At 42.1% G+C, this 24,081-nt stretch overlaps 1 protein-coding gene across 1 annotated transcript in view; it reads left to right on the forward strand.

The window, feature by feature from the left end:
* Nucleotides 1–24,081, forward strand: part of Myo3b (myosin IIIB) — a 333,329-nt gene that overhangs the window by 170,107 nt on the left and 139,141 nt on the right. The window contains exons 22-24 of the mRNA XM_052182659.1: nucleotides 7,343–7,422; nucleotides 15,359–15,436; nucleotides 17,742–17,947. Coding sequence (XP_052038619.1) covers nucleotides 7,343–7,422; nucleotides 15,359–15,436; nucleotides 17,742–17,947 — 364 coding nt within the window. The remainder of the gene's footprint in view (nucleotides 1–7,342; nucleotides 7,423–15,358; nucleotides 15,437–17,741; nucleotides 17,948–24,081) is intronic.

Below are 24,081 nucleotides of genomic sequence, written 5' to 3' on the forward strand. Positions count from 1 at the left end.
TTAGATAGAGCTTTCTGTTCCATAAGTGTGCAGAGCACATACCCAGCACTCCAATGTTCCCCACTCCAACCCTCCCTTCCCTACCTTCCTTCCTCCCGCCTCCAGGCCTCCCAGTTTGGCCTTCAGAATTCAAACCCAGCTTCACTTCCTGGGGGAATTCCCGGGATGGCTGGAGTGGATCCTCTGGAATGTGAGCTGCTGGAGACAAGGGAAGGGCGGTGCCTCCTCCCAGCTGCTGGAGTGGAGCTGTCAGTGAGGCTCTGTGCTGCCCTGAGCCGTTTGTGAATGGCATTTCCTGGTAGTCGCAAGAGTGCTTGAAGCACATCAGAAATGTGGATGCTCTGTGATTTACCGTGCTGGCTGCCAGCCTGCCAGAGCCTGGGGTTTCTTTTAATAAACTGTGAACGTCAGAAGGAACTCCACTCAGGACTGCCACATTCGCAGTCTAGAGAGAAGGGTAAGGCCTCTAGCACTCACCGGGAAGGCAGATGTGACTGCAGTCACTCTGGCATCTGAAAGTGATTTTGGAGCCTCCCAGGGAGGAGGGAAGCACAGGGTCTCCCCTGGAGGACCAGGACAGATGGCTGAGAAAGTCCTGAACCAGGATCTGGCCCCAGTGTCTACTTTGTGCTGAAGAACTTTGTACCAAATAAAGCTTCAGTTAGAAGGGCCCCCTACCAATCTCTAGTCCAGTTGCTAACTTAGGTCCCAGTGGTTTGAAATGTCTGTTGACTTTCTTAGAGAAGAATGGAACATGTTAAAAAAGAAATACATAAAATTAATCTCAATCATATATTTAATTCATAGTTGAAAATATTATTTAACATATAATCAGCATAAAAGGGTATCTTTTACCTTTGGTAGTGTCTTTAAACTCTCGTGTGTGCTTTACACTTAGGGAACATCTCAGTTAAGGCCAGCCACATTTTACATGCTCAGTGGCTGCTGTGTGACTGGCATGACTGTGGGGAATTATTACCCTGCCACAGAAGCACCTCAGACTTGCTCTCAGAGAGAAATAAAGACACATGAAGATCACAATGATTCTCCAGAAGAAAATGCCAGGTGATAGGATAGAATGATGCTATGGATTCTTTTCTTTCTAAATGTATTATGTTTTAAATTATATATGCGTATATACCATGTGTGGGCAGCTGCCTGTGGAGGTCAGAAAGAGGGTGTCAAATCCCCTGGAGCTGGACTCACAGGTAGTTATGAGCTGCCCATTGTAGGTGCTGGGGATTAAACTCTAAAAGACCAGCAAAATGTTTTATATTTGTATTTTTATATTTGTATTAATATATATTTTATATATGATATATATATAACATACTGACTTCCAACCATTTCCCAATGTATAAGAGAAATTATTGTCTCACAGAGTTCCAGAAAAGTGTAATTCCTCTATGACTTTCATCACACATAGACATATCTAGGATTTTCAGTATGAAATGGTGTTTTAAAAAGCTTCATGAAATTAAGGAATTATGAGATCTGAAGGAATTCAAGATGAATGGAAGGAGGTGTGCCTGTGTGTGTATGTGTGTGTGTGTCTGCGTGCATGCACACTCATGTATGTGTATATATGTTCTGTGTGTGTGTGCAGGTACACATGCATCTGCATGTGCTGGAATAGATGCATGTGTGTCCCTATATGTGAAAGCCAGAGGTCAACATTGAGTATCTTCCTTGATCTCCATAGCGTCCCCACTTTTGCTTAGTTTGTTGGTTTTGGTTTTCAAGACAGGGTTTCTCTGTGTAGTCCTGGCTGTCCTGGAACTCCCTCTGTAGAGCAGGCTGGCCTCAGATTCATAGAGATCCACCTGCCTCTGCCTCCCCAGTATATGTCACTGTGCCTGGCTTCCACCATATTTTTTGAGACAGTGTCTCTCACTGAACCTGGAACTTACTACCAATTTAGCTGAATGGCCCCTTGGGAAGCTGCAGGACCCCCTCTTTCTTCTCCCCCGCTCCACACTGGGATTACAGACATATGCTGGCTCACTGGCTTTTTATGTGGATGCCAGCTCCAAGTAAGAGATTTTCATGATCAAAAAATGTGTAGAATATAGATGATGAGAGTCCTAGAGCATCTTTGCTACATAAACACCTAGAAAGGTCTTATAAATTGTAAGATATTTTTGTGTGGGTTGGAGATTTTGTGTGGCTCAGCAGTTTAGAGCAACGATGGCTCTTCCAGAGGTTCTGAGTTCAATTCCCAGCAACCACATGGTAGCTCACAACTATCTGTAATGGGATCTGATGCACTCTTCTGGTATGTGTCTGAAGACAGCTACAGTGTACTCATATAAATAAAATAATTTTTTTAAAAGATATTTTTGTGTGAAAACATCTAAAGAATAGAAACTCTGTGGGTCCCACGGCAGACTTTTGGCTTTTATTCCCTGTCTTCTTCATCTAGGACTGTCTGCCAGTGGGGAGCTGAAATCCATCTTCCAAAGCTGCCCCATCATAGAATAGAGAAAACAAAACAAAACTAACAAAAAAACCTAAAACAAAGCTAGGTGTGGTGGCACATACCTTTAAACCCAGCACTCAGGAGACAGAATATCTCTGTGAGTTCCAGGCTAGCCTGGTCTACAGAGCATGTTCTATGATCGACAGGGCTACACAGAGAAAGCCTGTCTTTAAAAAATAAAAAAAAAATCAAAACAAACAAACACAAACAAAACCTAAAACAAGCATTAATAATGAGTTACAGAAAGGGCCCTGATACTAGAAAAATTAGTGTCTGTGTGAGCCAGCTTTGTCCCTGTCCCTTATGAATATTCCCTGCATTGCTTTGAAATCCATTAGGAAAGCACCTTTGTATTTAAGTGGCAGTTCAACTTAGGGCCATTTTGTTTTACTTATTTAATGGTCCTGCCACATATACCAAATATAGCACCTCTGATTTTTAAATGGTCAGAAATATATGAAAAATTATTTCCATCTTTCTCTGCCACTGTTCTCATTCATAGAAAAGAAAAATGTTCCTGTAGATGTAAGAATCCTCTCTTTTATTTTCCTATTTATTTCATATTTTCACAGCTCATACTGGAGAAAAGGTCCCACAGTCCTATAGTTTATTAATGTATTCCACTATAAAATGTCTTTATAGTGTGGCTTTCAGCTCACTTCCCCCGACCTTCCTAAAAGCTAAGCTCAGGCCCCTTACAGAAACAAAGCCATTATAATTTTATTGTCTCTACTTAGATACGGATCAAAGCTGCACACTCCACCCCACCCCTCAGGAATCTGGGTCATGTTCATAGAATCCGTATTCTTTCTCTTCAGAACCCAAGACCATCTTCTAACAGTCTGGTCCATGTGTTAGATACATATAAAGTTAATCATTTTGCTTTGGTGCCAGTGTGTGCAAAGCAAAGCTGTAAACCCCAGCTGTGCAGAGTAACAAAGTAACAATTATGAACTTTACTGGCTTGCATATGTGAGACCTCTGTAAATGAAATTAAATGTCGCTCAGTTGAACTGGTGGGGAGAAGGCTGGGAGAGAGGACCGCTGAGATTTTAAGATACAATATTAATAGGATGGGTCCTCTTCTTCACACCCCACAGGGGTAGTTCAAATTATAAAGACACCAGATGAACTATCTTCCAGTTGATAAGGTTTAACGCAACCACACCAACTGAGTTCTGGGTAATCACTGGCTTCAGCTCATCTATGGTGTGTAATCCGTTCCAACAATTCCATCAGCCATTCAGTGGTTTGCTTATAATATCAAAATGCCTGAAACAACCAGGATTGAATTCAGACACAGGGGTCACTGGAGGGGATTCTGTCTGGTAATTGCTGCTCTGGGCTCCAACCTTGAGCAAGAAGCTTTAGGGCCTTTTGCCTCAGTTTCCTTCTTTGTGGACTGATGCGCTTCCTTGTGCCTTGTTGTACTAAGTAATTAATTTTAGACCCTTGGCCTCATGTCTACAACATAGTAAAATACTCAGTACATACTAGTCATTAAGTGGAGAAAAATAACCTGATTTCCACAGTTATTTCCTTATTCTCCAGAAAATTTAAAGCAAAGTGATGTTAAACAATACTATACATTCTGTGTGTTGCTGGTAGTTTATGATCTCTAGCTTTGAAAAGGTGTACCTTCAAATGATAAACAGGGAAAGAATAATGTAAGCCCTCAACCCTTAAGTCCTCAATTTATTTAATTCTTATTTCCTAATTAATTGTCCAGCCCAACATTAATGACCTCAAGGCAATAGAAAAAAATGGATATTCCATAAAACTCTTTTTAGCTGGAACCCTTAATTGATAGCGTTTTCATAACTCCTAAAATGTGTGACGGAGAAATGGTGACTCGGCCATGTTTCGCTTCAACTGGCACTTGAGCAACCAGAACTCCAGCGGTCTCATGCGACTTCCATCCATCACTCTGGGCTGCCAGCAACACCTGCACCGTGGCTGCAATTTCAGCTCTGTTAACCATAACCTGAACAGGACTACTCTCTTCTCCAGACACAGTGAACTTCTAGAATTAGTTGAGAAATCACATGTGAGTCTGTGAGGTAGTTCCAAGTGAGACCTCTCCCTCCACATTAGGATTGGGTAAGGATCATCCAACAACAGCCCAGGGAAGTGACACCAGCAAGGGAGATGATATGGAAGTGGGGTATAGGGAGATGTGGAAGTGGGGTGTATAGAACTCTCTCTCCAATCAATCTCTGCTGATACTTTGAGTGAAAGAATTGATAGAACCTTCCAGAAGGTTCCCTCCAGGGAGTTTCTGCCATTAACTCGGGCAGGAGATTCCCTCAAACAAAGCTGCATCAGAGACAGGACCAGCACAGGCTTTGGTGGGATAGACAGACAGACAGGAAGGAAGGTGTGCTTTTCCCTTTGGCATGAGCTGGCTCTGGGCTGCCAGTGCCCTGCAGCAAGCTCAGACAGCCTGGCGGGGCAGCAGAGGGCACTGAAGTCTGTGGAATTACAGAAACCAATGACTGCACATTTGAGACAATTCTTCTGAGGTAACTGAAGGTGAAAATCCTCTCAGAAGGCAGGAAGCAGGAGCCTTTAAGCTCTACTTCAGATTCCTGCATAGGATCTCAATTGTAGCACTGCCTCTACTCAAGGATTGCACCCCACCCAGGAAACACATTGGTAATCACGGGTTTCCCAGATGCACAGGAAGAGACTCTGGGTCAGATGGGATACTCAGTGTGTGAAGATGCTGTTGTGGGTGAAGTACCAAGGATGCTTACCATTTGAAAGGAGTGTGAACACTGTATTTACATATAAATGAAAATGGAAAGTTCCTATAGGTTATGTTTCTGGAAGGTGTGTGTGGCAGGCCCGGTGGCTGGGATCTATTGTTTATTTGCGTTGTAAATCCTTTGAAATGTGTTAAAATGCTTCCCGCTCATTATAAAGCTCCTGCCACCCCTGGATTATGACTTTGATGTCACCAATCCTCCTTCAAAGGGTTCTTTGCAGGCTATTAATCACAGTTTAGCCTCTGAAGATATCACCAGAGAAAACATTTGGACGTCTCTGTGTTAGGCTCACAAAACTTTGAAATCTTGAGCATCTCGCATAAGCACACAACGCAGCGTTCCCTTTCATCGCAAGTCTTCCTTCTGCTGCACAAAATAGCTCCGGAAGTAAAAATGCAAACAAACGTCTTCACACACAGGGGTTGGTGAAGAAAGGGTGGTGGGTAAATCCGAAAGGGAGGAGAGAAGCTGAGAGGCTCCTCGCCTCAAAGGTGAGCCACAGGAATGAGTGTGGCCAGGAGCTGGCCCCTGTCTGAGCACAGCGCTTTTATCTCATGGATACTCACGGAGGGGGATGGGGAGATCCCTTCTCTCACCTTCTGTGCTGTGCTTTAAGTCCTACATGAATTGCTCACAGTAAATGATAATAGTGAGTCTGATGGCCACTTGTCCACGTGCTTGGGAGCCTTTCAGATTTCAGATTTGCAAAATTTTAAATTTAGATTTGAGACTATTTGCATCTGCATAATGAGCTGTCTGGGAGATGTGACCAAATTTAAATTCAAGATTTAGGTTCCACATATGTGCGTTTAAGTACCTGAAGGCAATTTCTACCATATGCATATATGCTTAGAGTATTAGTATATACATACATATATATACATAAATTCATCATACAGGTTATGTACATATATATACACATTTAGGTATATATATGTTTTATATATACACACACACACACATATATATATATATATATACCTCATATACTATATATCAAATACATATATATGTTTGATTTCCTCACACCACACACATAAACACACACCATACCCTCTGTATAATAGATTATACATATGATTATGAAATTGTATATAATTATTATCTAACATTATATAATATATACATATATGTACATATTATATATGTTATATTACAATAAAAGTATATATTGTTCCATGCACAAATCTATACTATTATATGAGAGATTGAGTCCAGGGCTCATACATGGTAAGTATCATGTATGTATGTGTATATATATATATATACATATATATATATATATATATATATAAAACTCCAGCATCACACACACATACACACTCTCTTTATATAAGCTATTATACATATAATTATAATATTATACTATTATATATAATTATCTAATATTATATACTATATACATATGTTGTATACATGTGTGATGTGTGATGCTGGGGATCAAATCCAGGTAGGCAGGTGATCTTTGAGTTTTACCACCAGTGGTATTTTACATGATATACATAAGTTTTTATGTTATGTAGCTAGGATGTAGTTTAGCAGCAGAGCTGAAGAGCCAATGCTTAGCATGTACAAGGCCCTGGGCTCAATCTTGTATATAGTTTTGTGCATGGAACATAGTTCCAGGTCTGGTAGGGCGGTTCCACTTGTGGCATCCTATCAGTACTCAAAGTTTTTGCCTCTTGGAACATTTTGGAGTTTGGGGTTTTACATGTAGGCATGCTCAACTTGTATCATTGGATCACACTCATTTGAAACTTTATGGGAATTCTATAGCTTCAAGTCTTATATTTAAGTCTTCAGTACTCAACCACCTGAATTAACTTTATAATATTTTTAGCTTTGTGAGGGGTGTGTGTGTGTGTGTGTGTGTGTGAGAGAGAGAGAGAGAGAGAGAGAGAGAGAGAGAGAAGGCTTGGTTATACCATGGTGTACACATGGAGGTCTAAGGACAACTTTTAATAGTTCTCTCCTTCTGCCAATGTGAAAACGAAAAAAAAGCCACAAGGATATAAAAGGTGAATTATACATAAGTTTCTTAACTTTTCCTTCAATTTAAGGTGTTTTTTTTTTTCCTTTTGTCTTTTTTGCTCAGGTAATTTGGCGCAAACCAGAGCTAGGATCACCGCATCCTCACGATCTTTGCCTCCACATTTCAGTGCTGGAAAGGCCAAGGTAAGCAGGAGATTTGTTCCACTGATGGAGCTGGGAGTCAATGCTCACGCCAGAGCAAGAGACATGCGTCTCTCCATCTGCCTCTGACTGCGCCTGCGCAGTCTGCGAAAGCGACCTGCAGGGTTCGGGAAACAAAGGGAACTTTTAAAGTTTAGGAAATTTGAATCATGGAATGCTTGCAATCCTGATAGAAAAAAATATCTAACGTAGAGGATGATGACATATGTACAGTCTTTTTAGAAAGAAGATAAACCGCTTTCTGTGAGACTAACACAAGTGAGTGAGAATCAGCAAGGAGAAACAAAACACAAACGTACCATTTTCTGTCCTTTAAACATGAGTTACATGGGTGCCTTGTTAGGAGGGTTCATGCATATCCAACCATAAAATAATATCCAGCTGCCTGGCCCTTCCAACTGATACTTAGACAGGACCGCAAGGAACACCTGACGGATGTCTATTGTATAGACAGTACTCTCTATTTGTCTGTGGTTTAGCTTTCCATGGCTTTAGCCGCCAGTGGTCGATCATGATTCAGATTCAAAAGTATTAAATGAAAAATCTCATAAATAAGTGACTGGTAAGTTTTGCACATGCTCTCATCTAAGGGCAGTATGAACTCATGCTCTCTCTCTCTGGTATCTGCTAAGATACCAATCATCCTTTCACGAGATAAATCCACGTTGTATGTCTACCTACCCACTAGAGCCTTAGTGGCCACCTCAGTCGTCGGGTTACCTGTGACATCACAGTGCTTTTACTCTCAAATCTAATGTTGTCTCTCAAACATAATGTGCTGGCAATTTTGATGTAGGGGGAAAAAACCAAATTTCTATTAATACAGTACAATTTAGAATTGATCATTGTATTCTTAGTTGTTCATCTCTTACTGTGCCTTATTTACACGTTAAACTTTATCATACAAATGTGTGCATAGGAACAGGGGTAACAACTTCAGGCATGTCTTCCAGTATATTCCCTAAGGATAAGAAAAAAGCATGTCCTAACCTGAAAACCAATTGTCTTAAAGGTGTTGGAGTAATACGTAGTTCACAACTCTGAATTTTCTTACTTTTTATTTATACAACATATTAACTTACTTAATTAAAAAATTAACTAATTTGATCACATATAATCCAATTAAATCTTACTCCAGAATTGACACAAATGCACATATTTATACTTTCTTGAGAATAAAAGATTTACGTGCACATAGCAGGGCTCTAAAGATTTTATCTAACAATAACTTTTATGCCCATGTTGCTATTATGACTTATTTGAATTCTCTAATGTTGTTTCTTTGTGGCAAGACATCAAGACTGTTTACCATGGCTATACGAGTCCATGGGAGACGTGTGTAGGAGTGTCAGTACTCCTAAGAACTATTTGGTCTTACATGAGAACATGGTTTGTAGTAAATGTGCTTGATTTTCATTATTTGCAAAAATTATGATCTATAATGTTACTGCAAACAGCAGTGCTGAACACTGTCCCTAGAGGGTAACACAAGGTTAAATTCCAGGAAGAGTCTGGTCAGAGCCAACCTAACACTCAGTTCATGTGATTTTTTTAAGACACCTAGTTGTACACACATACACATGTACACATACATACACTCATAGGCACACTCACAGGCACATACAAGCTCAAATACATATGCAGATACACACACTCACAGACACACACACCTTGCAGGTGATCCTGTTCAGTGTTTTTACAAAAACAAAAAACAAAAAAACAACCCCCCCCACACACACTCATTTCACTCACAGCATCCATGCCATTACAGTCACAGACAATTTCACTGTAGTCCCTGCAGGAAGCTTGTCACACTCATCTTCTGCCTGAGGCACATCACCCTCTTCTTGTGTTTAGAAACTCTATTCCGCACTTCTCCATTATACTTGGGGGGGCCCCAAAAACTGAAAAGTTACCAATAATGCGCATATAAATGCAAAACCAGACGCATTTCGATAGACCTTGAGAGCAGACACTGTGTGTGGTAGGAGAGCTGACGCAGAGGGCTGGCTGTGACTCTGGCTCTCACAGAAAGTTGGGTACCAGCTGACTCCTATGTTTTCCTACTATGTACATTCTGTGAATGACAGGGAAAAGCATTGGTGGTTAGCATTGTGGCTACAGATACATTTTAGCAGGCAGGCAAATTAACAACCTAGAATCTACATATTGTGATGACCTAAAGTGTGTTGAGGGGATTGTTTGTTCCTCTTTCTTTGTTTGTTTGTTTGTTTCTTTCTTTCTTTCTTTCTTTCTTTCTTCCTTTCTATATTTCTTTCTTTGTTTCTTTGTTTCTTTCTTTCTTTCTTTCTTTCTTCCTTTCTATCTATCTTTCTTTCTTTGTTTCTTTCTTTCTATCTTTCTTTCTTTCTTTCTTTCTTTCTTTCTTTCTTTCTTTCTTTCTTTCTTTCTTTCTTTCTTTCTTTCTTTCTGTTTTGTAGTTATTCACTTTCACAAAATTCTAAATGAGATCATAGCACAAAAAGATTCCCAGATCTCCTTTCTTACTTACACTTGATTTCTGAGTTTGGAGTTCTGCTGGGACCTGTGCCCTGCCTGTCAAACCTACAGTCCAGCTGCAGCTGTCTCCCTCCCTGCTGCATACAGCATTGTTCAGACCTGAGAAGTGTGCGGTCCAGAGTGTGGTCTACATTTAAAGCATACACACGATAAGTACGCAGGACTGGAATTTGTTTGTTCTTTGAAAGCAGATGAGCTGAAAGTTCTGATTAAGGGATTTAAAAATATGAAAGACAACAGCAGTAAATAAACAAACAACACCACAGAGGCAAGCACCAGGCCCATATCTGTCATCCCAGCCCCAAAGCTACAGACACAGGGCCAGCCTGCTTTCAAGACTAGCCTGTGCTAGTGAGACTTCCTTTAAAAAAACAAAGCAAAAACAGAACAATTATCATTTGGATTCTGTTTCATCTAAGGGGACACAGGGCCCTTGATGAAGCTAGATTTTGTAAGATATAAAAAGATTACTGTGTGTTTATCATCTATCATAAAGTTTCTGGTTTAGAACTCCATTTCAAAAGACAGACTTGGGACGTGGAAAATGAGGAACCAGCAGCACAAGGAAACTGTGTCTACTCAGCCAGGCAGAGATACTAAGAGGATAAAATGTAGCAAGCCTTGTTAGTTCAGACCCTTCTTGGCCTGTGCAGCATCCTTCCTTGTGATGTAAGCTAAGACACCTGCATGCCTTCAAAGGGGTAGGGAGGTCAGAGAGAGTGACCTGCCCAGGCTCTATGAAATGCTTCAGAGAAGAAAAACAAAAGGCTGAGAGGCCTTCCTGCTTCTGCTGTTTGCACAGATGGGGCAGGTGTCGGGAGGGGGCATCCTGTCCCCTGGCTGCACTAGTTCTCATAGGCTGCTGAAGAGGCAGCCCATGGAGCCTTCTTGGAGGGGCAGGGCTGCCGCTATAGGGCCGTTTCTTCTTAAGGTCTGGGTATATCTATCACCTGATAGTAAAAGTTCTTGACAAAGAGCCTTGTCTGGAAAATGATAAGAGACACTTCTGAGGTTTTAGGATGCAGATGGTGGGCACTTAACCAGACGAGGAGAAAAATCCTTCAGCTTTTCCTTTACTGCTGAGCTCTGGCTGGGTTGTGGGATTGTTTAGAGTCTGTATCTTTATAGCCAAGTAAATTCAGTTGACAGATGAGGCAAATCTTTGTGATCGTGCCATACTTTCAGACTTCCTCCATTTTGTAAGTTTTAAGAAAGCACACAGATAGCAGTGCAGACTGACAAGAGGTAAAGCTTAGAGACTGGAGCAAGTTTCAGCCTTAGGCACTGCATACACTGGCCGCACGACTGGACCACTTACAAAAAAATCTATGAGCTTTAACTTTTTCATTTGCATAGTGGAATAAAAGCTGTTCTTGAATCAGAGTATCATTTTGAGAATTCTGTGACAGTGTGAGGAGAGTGTTCTCATGTACTATATACTTGGTATTTGCTTTGGGCTTTGACAGCCATCTAAGGTTCTGTGCATGGAGTCTATATGAATATGGAAGCCTGCTCAGTAGTAGGGGACCAGAGTCTGTGACCCAATGAGTTAAGTTAGGCACGAGGACTCTGAGTCACAAGGAATCACACGGGGGAATCATGCCAGCAGAAAATGAGCGTGTTCAGCTCCTGCTCACTTATGTTATTGAAGTTCTTAAAGTGGAAATAATCCCAATAGGGAGCCATTTTTTCTATAAAATGTAGCACTAAGCATGTAGGCAATGGATGACAGACAGGTGCTAGCTTCTTATGGTGTGGGTAATGAAAAATAGATGTTCACTCTGCAATTTTGTGGAAATATAGATGTTGGGTGGTCAGATGGGTTTATGGTCACTTGAAAACCCACTCCTGCCCACAGCAATATTAGAGCTTTTGAATATAAGTTGGTGTATTACTCTGTAATTTAACATTTTACTGTAGTTGATTGGTCTTAGCAAACTTCAAAATAGTACCATTTTCTTTCTTTCTTTCTTCCTTCCTTTCTTCCTTCCTTCCTTCCTTCCTTCCTTCCTTCCTTCCTTCCTTCCTTTCTTTCTTTCTTTCTTTCTTTCTTTCTTTCTTTCTTTCTTTCTTTCTTTCTTTCTTTCTTTCTTTCTTTCTTTCTAACACTTACAGATCCTTTGGGGCAAGCGGCCATATCCAATCTCTTTCTTTTTTTAAATTTTAAATATTTATTATATTTCTAAGTACACTGAAATTGTCTTCAGACACCCCAGAAGAGGATGTCAGATCTCATTTCGGATAGTTGTGAGCCACCATGTGGTTGCTGGGATTTGAACTTAGAACCTTTGGAAGAGCAGTCAGTGCTCTTAACCACTGAGCCATCTCTCCAACCACCACTCCCCCCACCCCCCACCCCCATTTTATTTCTTTAAGCAGTTTTTCATCCGATGGTAGGTAGACCCTATTAGTCAGGAGGCTGAGTGAGAAGATTAGATTGCTTCAGCCCACTCACTCTGAACTGTTACCAGAAGACCTAGGCATAAAGCTTAATGCTAGGTCCAAAGAGCCACTCATGCCAGGAGAAAACAAATCCTAGATAGAGAGACAGACAGATAGACAGACAGACAGACAGATAGATAGATAGATAGATAGATAGATAGATAGATAGATAGATGATGATAAATAGATGATAGATGATAGATTGATGATAGATAATAGGTAGAAAGATGATAGATCAACAGATGATAAGTGACCGATAGACCGATATAGATGAATAGATAGACAATAGAATGATAGATAATAGGTAGATAGATAGACAGATAAATAGATGATAGATAAATAAATAGATAATAGTAGATAGATGATAGAAAATGAATAGGTAGATGATGATAGAGAAAATGTGCCTTACCTGTAGCAGTAGAAAAAGAGGCATTTTCTAGAAAGGATGAAACAAAAGTCAGAAAATACACAATCAGATGAAGCTGTGTATCCCAACTACTTGAACTTGGAGACGAGTTTTTCTTCTGGTAGCTCTGGGGGCTCCAGGGACAGACCATTTTCAGTCCCAGTCCAGTGCTTTCTGCAAGGATCCTAATTCCTAGGCCTGGCTAAAGGGTCAGCCTGAGCAACAGTGCCTTCCCTTCATACCTGATTAGCTTGCCCCAACTCTTACCAGGCCTGGGCCCTAGTGGAGATCCTTCTGTTGATGAGGGCTGTCTCTCTTTCCTGGTGGTTTGGGGGGGGGAGGCCAATGACATTCTTTTCATTTTCTCTCACGTGTATAAGAGCAGCCCTCCTTCAAAACATGTTTCTCCTTTCCTTTTTTAAAATTAGTTATTTTCTTTATTTACATTTCAAACGTTCTCCCCTTTCCTGGTTCCCCTCCGAAAAACCCCTATCCCATCCCTGCTCCTCCTACTCACCAAACCACCCACTCCTGCTTCCCTGACCTGGCATTCCCCTACACTGGGCATTGAGCCTTCACAGGACCAAGTGCCTCTCCTCCCATTGATGTCCAACAAGGCCATCCTCTGCTACATATGCAGCTGGAGCCATGGATCCTTCCATGTGTACTCTTTGGATGGTGGTTTAGTCCCTGGGAGCTCTGGGGGTGCTGGTTTGTTCATATTGCTGTTCCTCTTATGGGGCTGCAAACCCCTTCAGCTCCTTGGGTCCTTTCTCTGGCTCCTCCATTGAGGACCCTGTGCTAAGTCCAATGGCTGCCTGAGCGCATCCATTTCTGTATCTGTCAGGCTTTGGCAAGGCCTCTCAGGAGACAGCTATATCAGGCTCCTGTCAGCAAGCACTTGTTGGCGTCCACAATAGTGTCTGGGTTTGGTAACTGTATATGGAATGGATCCCCAAGTGGGGCAGTCTCTTGATTGCTCTTTCCTTCAGTCTCTGCTCTACACTTTGTCTCTGTGTCTCTTCCCAGGGGTATTTTGTTTCCCCTTCTAAGAAGGACAGAAGTATCCACACTTTGGTCTTCCTTCCTCTTGAGCTTCATGTGGTCTGTGAATTGTATCTTTGGTTATTCAGAGCTTTTGGGCTAACATCCACTTATCAGTGAGTGCATATCATGTGTGTTCTTTTGTAATTGGGTTACCTCACTCAGGATGATACTTTCTAGTTCCATCTATTTGCCTAAGAATTTCAAGAATTCATCGTTTTTATAGCTGAATATTATTCCATTGCCTAAATGTACATTTTCTGTATCCATTCCTCTGTTGAAGGACATCTGGGTTCTTTCCAGCTTCTGGCTATTATAAGTAAGGCTGCTATGAACATAGTGGAACATGTGTCCTTGTTACATGTTGGAGCATTTTCTGGGTATATGACCAGGAGTGGTATAGCTGGGTCCTCAGGTAGCACTATGTCCAATTTTCTGAGGAACCACCAAACTGATTTCCAGAGTAGTTGTACCTGCTTGCAATCCCTCCAACAATGGAGGAGTGTTCCTCTTTCTCCACATCCTCGCCAGCATCTCCTGTCACCTGAGATTTTGATCCTAGCCATTCTGACTGGTGTGAAAAGGAATCTCAGAGTTGTTTTGATTGGCATTTCTTTGGTGACTGAGGATGTTAAACATTTCTTTAGGTGCTTCTCAGCCGTTTGGTATTCCTCAATTGAGAGTTCTTTGTTTAGCTCTGTACCCCCCTTTTTTTCAATAGGAAAAAAAATCCATTGGTAAGGCAGGGACGTCACTGAGCAGCCTGTGGGTGAAGCGCTCCCACCTGAAGTACAGCCCATGGAAGGGAGAGCTGCGTAGCTAGTGCTTCACCACTCAGCTCACACCTGCCAGCTGTTCAAGAGGCTCTTCTAGACCTTTCATTGCCTTAAGGCTCTGTCTTCCTAGGTAGCACAGGCTAGCCTCAAACTCACCATCCTCCTGCCTCAGGATCCTGAGTGTTTTGTTTATGAATGCGCATCATCACAATGCCCAACTACCTAAAGTTTTTGAGGACTTAGAGTCATCAAAACCAGGAGTCAAAATAAATCCTTCAGCCCAACGTAGCTTCTAGTGTTTTTATCACAATGACAAATGTCTTTAAAATGGAACAACCTCACAGGCCTTTGACCAGTTTCCTTGAATGTGTATATCTCTCCTCCTTCTCCTCCTCCTCCTCCTTCTCCTCCTCCTCTTCCTCCTCCTCCTCCTCCTCCTTTTCCTCCTTCTTCTCCTCCTCCTTCTCCTCCTCCTTCTCCTCCTCCTCCTCTTCCTCTTCTCCTCCTCCTCTTCTTCTCCTCCTCCTCTTTCTCCTCCTCCTCCTCTTTCTCTTCCTCCTTCTCTTCCTCCTCTTTCTCCTCTTTTTCTAAATGTCTTTTGGAATTCTCACCCAAGTTATGTCCTAACCACTTCATTCCCTGAGGTTATTGACTAAACAGACCTTCAGGTTTTGAAAAATGAATGAACTGTCCTTACCCTCAAACCACTTCCCTCTTCCTCTGTCTCCAGGTAGACACCCTGGAGGTGATTCGACATCCAGAGGAAACCACCAACATGAAGAGACAAACCATGGCTTCTTACTTCCGGGTATGAAAGCTGCCTTTTCTGTGTTCAACCTGTTTCCAGAAAGGACTAACCCAACCTTCCCATATGTCTTACTCAATTTTCTATTGATGTGAAGAGACCCCATGACCTTGGTAACTCGTATAGAGGAAAACATTTCACTGGAGCTGGCTAACAGTGTAAAGGTTTAGCTCTTTTTCATTATCAAAGAAGACATGGTGGCAAGCAGGCAGACTTGGTGCTGGAAAAGTAGCTATAAGTTATATATCTGGAACAGCAGGCAGCAAGAAGAGAAAGACTCTAGGTCTGGCTTGAGCATTTAAAACTCCAAAGCCCACCCTCTGTGACACATTTCCCCTAACAAGGCCATACCTCCTAATCCCTGTCAAGTAGTGCTATTCCCTAAAGCCCAAGCATTCAAATATATGAGCCATGGGAGACAGTTTTATTCAAGTCACTGCACCCTGTGAGGTCCAGACAATGACAAAGTTCACAGAACCAGGGCTAAACACAAATGCCAATTAAGAAAGAACTGGACAACCAAGTCTACAAACCAAGTTCCAGGCCTGGCAAACCTCCACATTGAGACCTTCTTTCAGAAAATAGGGAGAAATGATTATGAGGAGACTGCAGATTAAGAACACCACATACAGTCCATTTTGCTGACTGTGCTGGGAGTCTTTGAGCAGCTTCTTGGCTTGAAAGTGATGAGAAACAGTTCCCCACCAAAGAACAGCAGTTAATAACATTTAGAAAGCACTCTTTCAAGTTTGGACACTGAGAACAGCATTGGCTTTATAGTCATAGATTTGTCTGACCTCTTTGCCTGAACCCTATTGTTCTCATTTCTGCAACTCCAGTTTCTGATATTCTACCTAGAGAAATGCTCCTGCTGTGTAAGAACAACACTATGAAACAGCATTTGGAGACCCCTTAGAGATGATGTGCATCAGGTGAGATGGTTCAGGTAGAGATGCTGTTGTTAGGAGAAAGCAGAAGCTGATCTCATGGACAGAGAATGAGATGGCAAGACAGAGTTGGCCTAGGAAACTATTCCATGGGACGGTTTGGGTTAGGGGAGCTGGACTGTGGGCTGGGGGTCAAACCAAGCTGAAGAATAGGACTCGGGAATCAGCACTGTAGATGGAGGAAGGTTCCTTAATGGAAAGCTATCAAGGTCCAACAAAGATGGTGGTGTTTCATAGGCAGAGTGGCACTGGGCTCTCAGTGTGAGCTGTGAGGGCCTCAGACCTTGAAGTCCATGGATGCTGTGATTCCTATGACAACGCATCCAGCAAGCAGCTTTCGGCACCTGCTTAATTTCTCTTGGATATTTGTGATTTCCCTTTCTTCCTTATCTTCCTCCACCCAATCCAGTCCATTCCTCTTTACCAACTGTGTTCTTGTCTTCCTAGTATCTTTTGGCGTGTGTGCGTGTGCGCATGTGTGTGTATGCGCGCGCGCGCGCGTGCGCGCGCGCGTGTGTGTGTGTGTGTGTGTGTGTGTGTGCTTCCCCTTGAGACTTGAAGGCTCTTTGACTGTGATGTCATCTTCAAGATTCTCAATGTCCTTATCAGAGGATAAGTCTTTAGTTTATAGATTTCAGAAATATGACCATGCCAACCAGTTTGGCATCTTCAAAAATATTGGTCTCCAAATGCTACAGCAGAAAAACAACATACCTTGGTCTGCTAGGTAAGATCACCTCTGATCATTAAGAGGAGTGATTTTTCAGAAGAATGGAACTCATTTTCCATGTGGCTTGTAATTTTCTCTGAGAGTTCTAACAATGGGCAACCCTGAGGGACACACCCCTGTCCCACAAGCACCCTTCTTGTTATTCATGTGTTTCTTCTTCTCTATAAGGTGTGTAATAGTTGACTATTATAGTCCTTCCCTCTAATAATCTTTCCCTATCCCTCCTGCTCCTCCTTGTTCTCCTCCTCGTCTTCTTCTTCCTCCTCCTCCTCTTCCTTTCCTTTTCTTCCTCTCCCTCCCTCATCCTTACTATCAATGTCATCAGTATGATTTGCTGTGACTTTCTGGTGGTTCTCAGGTGAATAAAACTGCATGTCCCCATGCTGGGTACTATATTATGGCATCATTTTAGATTGGCATTCCAGGCTAACTTAGAACATGTTCTTAAAAGGGGTTTCTGGCCTCTAGAGATGCTGCTTTAGCACCCAGATGTTTGAAGAGTGGTTTCGATCTTCCGGAAGCTGGAGGGAGAACTCAGCCTGCCATCATCTCCTGTTACTGATTCCGAGTTCTTTCTTGACAGGAGAGTGGTGCCTCACCTCTCACTTTGTGTTTGTTCTCTCCCTGCCAGTATTCTCTGATGGATCTGCTTTCCAAGATGGTGGTTGGACAGCCCCACTTTGTTCGTTGCATTAAGCCTAATGATGACCGCAAGGCCCTGCAGTTCTCCCAAGACAGAGTCCTAGCCCAGCTTCGCTCCACAGGGATCCTGGAGACGGTCAGCATCCGTAGGCAGGGCTACTCCCATCGCATCCTCTTCAATGAGTTTGTTAAAAGGTCAGTGTCCTTAGCTGTGCGGGTTGTACTCCCTGTCTGTCTCTGTCTCCTGGAAGACTGATTCTTCTCACAAGACCCCTCCCCGAACATTCCTCTAAATATGCAATTTTTATTAATACCAGCTGTTGTTTACTTGTTTAAATGTCGCATTTATATTGCTGCAGACAATTCAATAATAGGCCAGGCTGATGTCTGATCACATTGTTCATACATATTTTAGATTATAAATTCTTAAGTCGCAAATTTCCTGGATATTCCACTGCGGTAACAGAAGTAAGCTATATTCTGGAGGACTTGGATGTGCCCTGGCCTTGAATGTGCAGAATAGTATTCTGCACCCTTTCCACTCCTAGGGTCTGGTGCAGAATACTATTACAGAGGTAACTGGTCCTTTCTCAGAACCCAAGGTGTTAGGAGGATCCAGGGCATTTTAGGATCCTTAAAGTGCAGTTTCAGTTACCTATAGGACAATACAGGGAGCCCGCCTTTCTCTTCTCTGCTCAAAAGGCAAAGATCTTAGGACCCGGAAGTAATGTGACTTTTCCAAGATCCGTTATAAATAGAAGAGCCAGGATTTGAACCCCAGCAGGCCAGCTTCACCATTTACATTTTTAATCTCCCCAATTCAGTGCATTCGGTGTGTATTATATTATGAAACATAAAATGGATTGTGGAGGGGGCTGTTCTGAATCCAGAAGCTGCTTTATCTAAAGACGCTAGCTTGCTCTTCTGTCCACAGCTGGTTCAAGGAACCTGAGGTGCCACACAGTCACAGGTAGGACTTCTACTGAAGAAATAACTAACAACACTGCAATAACAGCAAAACTTACCTTTGAGAAAGAAACATACCTATCAAAGGATGCTCAGAGTGAAGTAAGAAAAGCTATAAGATCTGTCTTACCTGTATTATCCCTTTACTCCCATTCTGATTATATCAGAATATATATAAAATTGAAATGTATATATATTGAAAAATGACCTTGAATATATAATATATTATATATGTATATATCCTGAACATATACATAATTAATATATATGTCATACATATATATTATACTGGATATATATATATATATATATATATATATATATATATATATATATATGGTAGATTGCTTCATTGAATCCTCCAAACTCTGCTAAGTTCTATGAAAAAGTTAAGGGGGAAAAATTCCTGCAATAGATGTTCTAAATTTAAAACAAGAAAGAAAAAAATATTTTAACTGTATCTTTAAGTCTTTTTTTTTCTTTAATCTTAAATTTGGAGTTGTACGGTGGGGGGGAGGGGAGCAAAGATAATTTTAGCTCAAGAGTGTAACTATTCTTAGGTACAAAATATTGAATACATAAAAACATTTAAGAAAACGGGTCAAATGCTAAATAGACTGGTACCTCTTTGTTCATGATCAGAAAACCATTAGGCAGATACGAATGAGAGTTTCAAAATGTCAGTAAATCTGAGCGTATCAAAGATTTCCGAGCCAGAGTTAATTGGTGTTTGGAACCTTTTGAACAACTAAACAAGGAAATGGATGAGCTAGCAGTCTCTCCTGATGTTATTCAGCAAATATGCTCTCTTATCTTCCCACTCAGGAGTGCTATTTTGTCAACTCTTAGCAGGAAATAGGCAGACAAAGCAATCAAAGGCAGGGAGCAGAGGCGAGAGGTTTATCAAACAGAGGTAAATAAAAGGTAATGTTTCCTTAATGTTGCTCTCCAACTCTTCCTGTTTTCTGATACTCAAGTCTGAAACATGAAAGGTCCTGTTTCTTCTGATTCCGGTGAGTCCTTCTGAAATAGGGACCTTCATCCTTAATCCCCCCATCACTCAAATTTGCAGACTCAGCCAAGCCTGTTTCCTCTCTGTGTAGTTTCTGAATTTTCTGGCACAGTGCCTTGGGAGAGCTTTATCTTCTCCTCCAGTCAAGGGCCTTTGAGGGGCTCGTTGACGGAGCCAAGTGAGTTGAACATCTTTATCTGTCCCCAGGTAGACACAGAGGGGCTGCATGGCAGTGCCGGGTGGATACCAAGGCTTCCTGGAATCCAGGTAGTTGAGGGCACCACAGCACACCAAGGAACAGCTTCCCGTTTCCTGCTCAGTAGGCTCTGAAGCAGGTTGACTAAGGTCTGCCCCGGGAGGACGCATTGGCCTGCATGTGTTGAGTGTGCACAAGTCTAAGGAAAAGGACTCCAGAAAACAAACTTTAGTAAAGAGACCCAAGTTCCCGTGTTAGACATATTCGACAGGTAGTCAAACACAGTAAAAGATGTTCTCATCTGCCTGACCACAAGGCTTGCTCCCAGTCACATCCTCTGGGCAGGAGACCTGCACACATAGATAACATACCTTGTTCATTCAATGCACAAGGAAACTCTTGTTTTCTGTTTTTCCGTGGGGCTGGGGTTAATTCCCAGCACCCAAATAGTGAATCAGAACCATCTGTAACTCCAGTCCCAGCGGATCTGGCACCTTCCTACAACCAGGCATGCCTGTGACGCACAAACATATGCAAGCAAAACACTCATCCATAAAAAGTAATGACACTAATTGCTTTTAAAAGAATTGTATTGACAGACACATTCCTATAAGCAATATTCTGAGGATTCCAGTTTTCCTGTGTCTGCATCAATGCTTACTGTTGTTGATCTTTTCTTTTAGCCATTTGGCTGGTGTGAAGCAGGTTCCCCTAGCAGTTTGACTTGCATTCTTAGTGTCCAGTGATGCAAAGCATCTCTCCATGTGATTACTGGTTATCTGTGATGTTGCTCTCTGCTGGGGAAATGACTCAATTCAAGCCAGATTAGAACACATAAAGGCAGGTTTATTGGGAAGCTGCTCTCTGGGGACGGGGCTTACTGGTCCTAAGGAATGAGGCCAGGGAAGTTGTCATGGGAAGGGAGACAGAGGGGAGAAGGAAGAAAAAGAAAGAGCCAGCGTACTTAGGGAGAGAGACAATGCAGAGACAGGGAGAGAGGGGGAGACCAAAATGTCTGTGTTAAATAGGGAAAAACTTCTAAGGGAGCGGAAGCCCAGCCCCTCAGGCACTCTCTGTAACAGGTAGAACTGAGGGATACTGGGAGAACCTGGAGGTCAGGTCTGCCTTTGTATGTAAAACGTGCACCTCAGCCACTTGTCCTGAGTCGGAATCCCAGCCTTTTGTTGATAACGAATGAATAAGGGATGATGTAATTATCAATGCTGACATTGGGGCATCATTATTGGGAGGACGTTCAAAAAGATGGAATGTTGGCCAGGTTCAGGAAGAGCAGCGGGCTTCTGTGCAAGCTCTGCAGGACTCCCTGGAACTAAGGACAAGAAGACCCAGTTGAAGCATCGTGGAAGGCTACCCAGAGCATCTGTGGGTAGCACTGCAGAGCTTCTGGATGCAGGAAACACACGGGCTTGGCAGGGTGTGGAACAGAAATGTGTGTTAGGGGCAGAAGATAAGGTTAAGGTGTTTAGGGATTTTTTTCCCCCTTGGGTGTACATTTGAAACTTTTAGGCCCATGGTCTTGGTAGTTGGAGGGGGTGGAGGGGAGTCTCAGGACCAGGGAAAGGGAAATAGTCAGGGGAGGAAGGAAGCAGGTTGTTGATTGACAGTTCTTATCTGGAGGCCATTTGGTCTGTGAGAAGTAGATTTGTGTGGATTCCCTGAAGCTCGTAAGAATTTTTTTTTAAGTTTACAAAAAGAGATAAATTTTAGATATGTTAGCATTACCACTGTTAAATGTAAAAGTTCTGAACTTTGAAGTCTCCATACAACAGTGGCACAGTGAGGGGAAGAAATCTGAAACACTTTTCACTCCTTTATATACCGTACATCACCTTATCACCATTTAAGTTTTTCACATCCTCCAGCCGTCATAACTCGCATTTACCAACTTAAAACAACTTTCTAGACCCTCAAACACTTCTTCTTTTACCAATGAAGTCCACAAACCCCCAGAGACCTGAGAAGGATAAATTATGATCCAAATAGACTATATATTAATTAAAATGACAGAGATTAGTCCAAAGTCCACTACTTTGACAGTTGTCCCAGGTTCCTGTTGCCTATATTGCTTCACTGAGGACACAGGTCTCACCCAGAAAATCTGGTAGAGGAGGAACTTGGAAATCTTTCTTAACTAAGAACTAAGAAAATCTTTCTATAGAGGAGGAACTTGGAAGACTAACCTTGAGGCATGTCCAGTGTCCTGTTTGTTGACAATTTGGGCAGGGCCCTGGCAGCAGGCAAGGCACTGGAGAAGTCTTGCTCAGTGGTTGGCATATCATTGTTCAGGGGAAGTCCTTTGTTGTGCCCCTATCTTTTTGGAGACCTTAGGGAAGTCACTGCTAGGATTTGGGAGTCTCTGTCTGCCATGGGAAGTTTAAATATCATAAATGCCATAATCAGCAGGTCTCTGAGGTGCCAGAGGACTGACTGTCTGTCTGTCTGTCTGTCTGTCTGTCTGTCTGTCTGTCTGTCGTATATTTGAATAGACAAACCTTGCTTGTTTTTAGTTACCCTTTGTAAGTGTATCCTTGAAAACATACACAGGTGGGCATATGAAAACATACAACAAGAATAAAGCCTATTCTTGTTAGGTTTGAGCCTTAAAAACTTCATTGAATTTTTGAATTGAAGATCTACTGGTATTAAAATAAAATTTTTAATCATAGGTGGAGTTTCATAGAGAGACTGGTAACTTTGCTGAACTTACTATATGGCATCATTATAGGCCATTGTGGTTTTCTATATGGCTTAGTTTATCCAAACAACTAAAATTTAAAAGACAGAGAAGTTAGATTTGGCTGTCAGCAAGGAACTGAATGCCTTTGCCCCACACCTTACCCTCCTTAGTTAAGATGGTGATAAATCTATAAGTTTCCCATACAAAGATGGCTAGTAGTCATGTGGCTGCCCTTAGTTAACATGATGATGAGCCTTACTCATCCCATAGTCAAGATGGCGGCCCATGGGGTGCAGCTAAGCAGTCATAGTAGGCAATTTAAAGTGAGCAGGCTGCTCCCTCACTACCACTGCTGCCGGCATCACCATCACCATAAAAGCCTCAAATGGAGGATAAGGAGGTATGGGAGGGGTGCTAAACAGTAATGGGATACATGTATGTAGAGATGCTCAGCTGCTGAAGTTGTGTTTCAGTGAAGGAGGGGAGGGGCAAGAGCATGGTTCCTGAAAATATCGGACATAGAGATTTCAGACAAATTTGGATAAATTTTTCAGTTTTAGGTCCAGGGTATCAATTCTCCCAGGTTTACTGGAACCCAAAGACTGAATTGTGCAACATCCTGCAAAAAAGCCTGGGGAGTGGAAGCCTCAGGTCAAAACTCTTTGAACTCAAGGCTCTACCCCCTCTCCTGCCCTTCCCCCTCCTCCGCTCCCCGTCCCTCCCTCTCATTCATGCCCTCAGACATATGTGATTAACAACATTTGACGTAAGATAATGTGATGAACAAATATTTTCTTTCATTCTCTTTTTAATTTATCCTCCTCCTCTTTCTAATTTCTTCTCTACTTCCTTTGCTTCCTGCTCCTCCTATTTCTTCTTGAGACAAGGTCTTACTATGTAGCCTTGGCTGGCCTGGAACTTGCTATATGGACCGTGTCGGTCTTAAACTCACAGAGATCTCACCTGCCTCTGTCCAAGCAGTGGGATTAAAGGCATTTGCCATCATACCCAATGTCTTTTCACTTTCTTGATAGGTTCCTCTGGGGCATATCATTTTTGATTTGGATGTAGCCCTGTGTTTCCTTTTATTGTTTGTATCTCGGTGTCATCACTGTTTTGGGTGTGACCATTGGCTTGTCATTCTCCCTCTGATTTATCTTTACATTTTGATGAGTATGACTGGACCGTACCTGAATTTGGTTTCATTTCACCAGCATTTTTAAACTCCTGTCTGTCTGTCTTAGTTTGGGTTTTACTGCTGTGAACAGACATCATGACCAAGGCAACTCTTAAATAATATCTAATTGTAGTTAGCTTACAGGTTCAGAGGTTCAGTCCATTATCATCAAGGTGGGAGCATGGCAGCATCCAGGCAGGCATGGCAGACAGAGATGAGAGTTCTACATCTTCATCTGAAGGCTGCTAGTGGAAGACTGACTTCCAGGCGGCTAGGAGTA

This window comes from Apodemus sylvaticus, chromosome 5 (assembly GCF_947179515.1).
Source record: "Apodemus sylvaticus chromosome 5, mApoSyl1.1, whole genome shotgun sequence".
Classification (NCBI taxonomy): Eukaryota; Metazoa; Chordata; class Mammalia; order Rodentia; family Muridae; genus Apodemus; species Apodemus sylvaticus.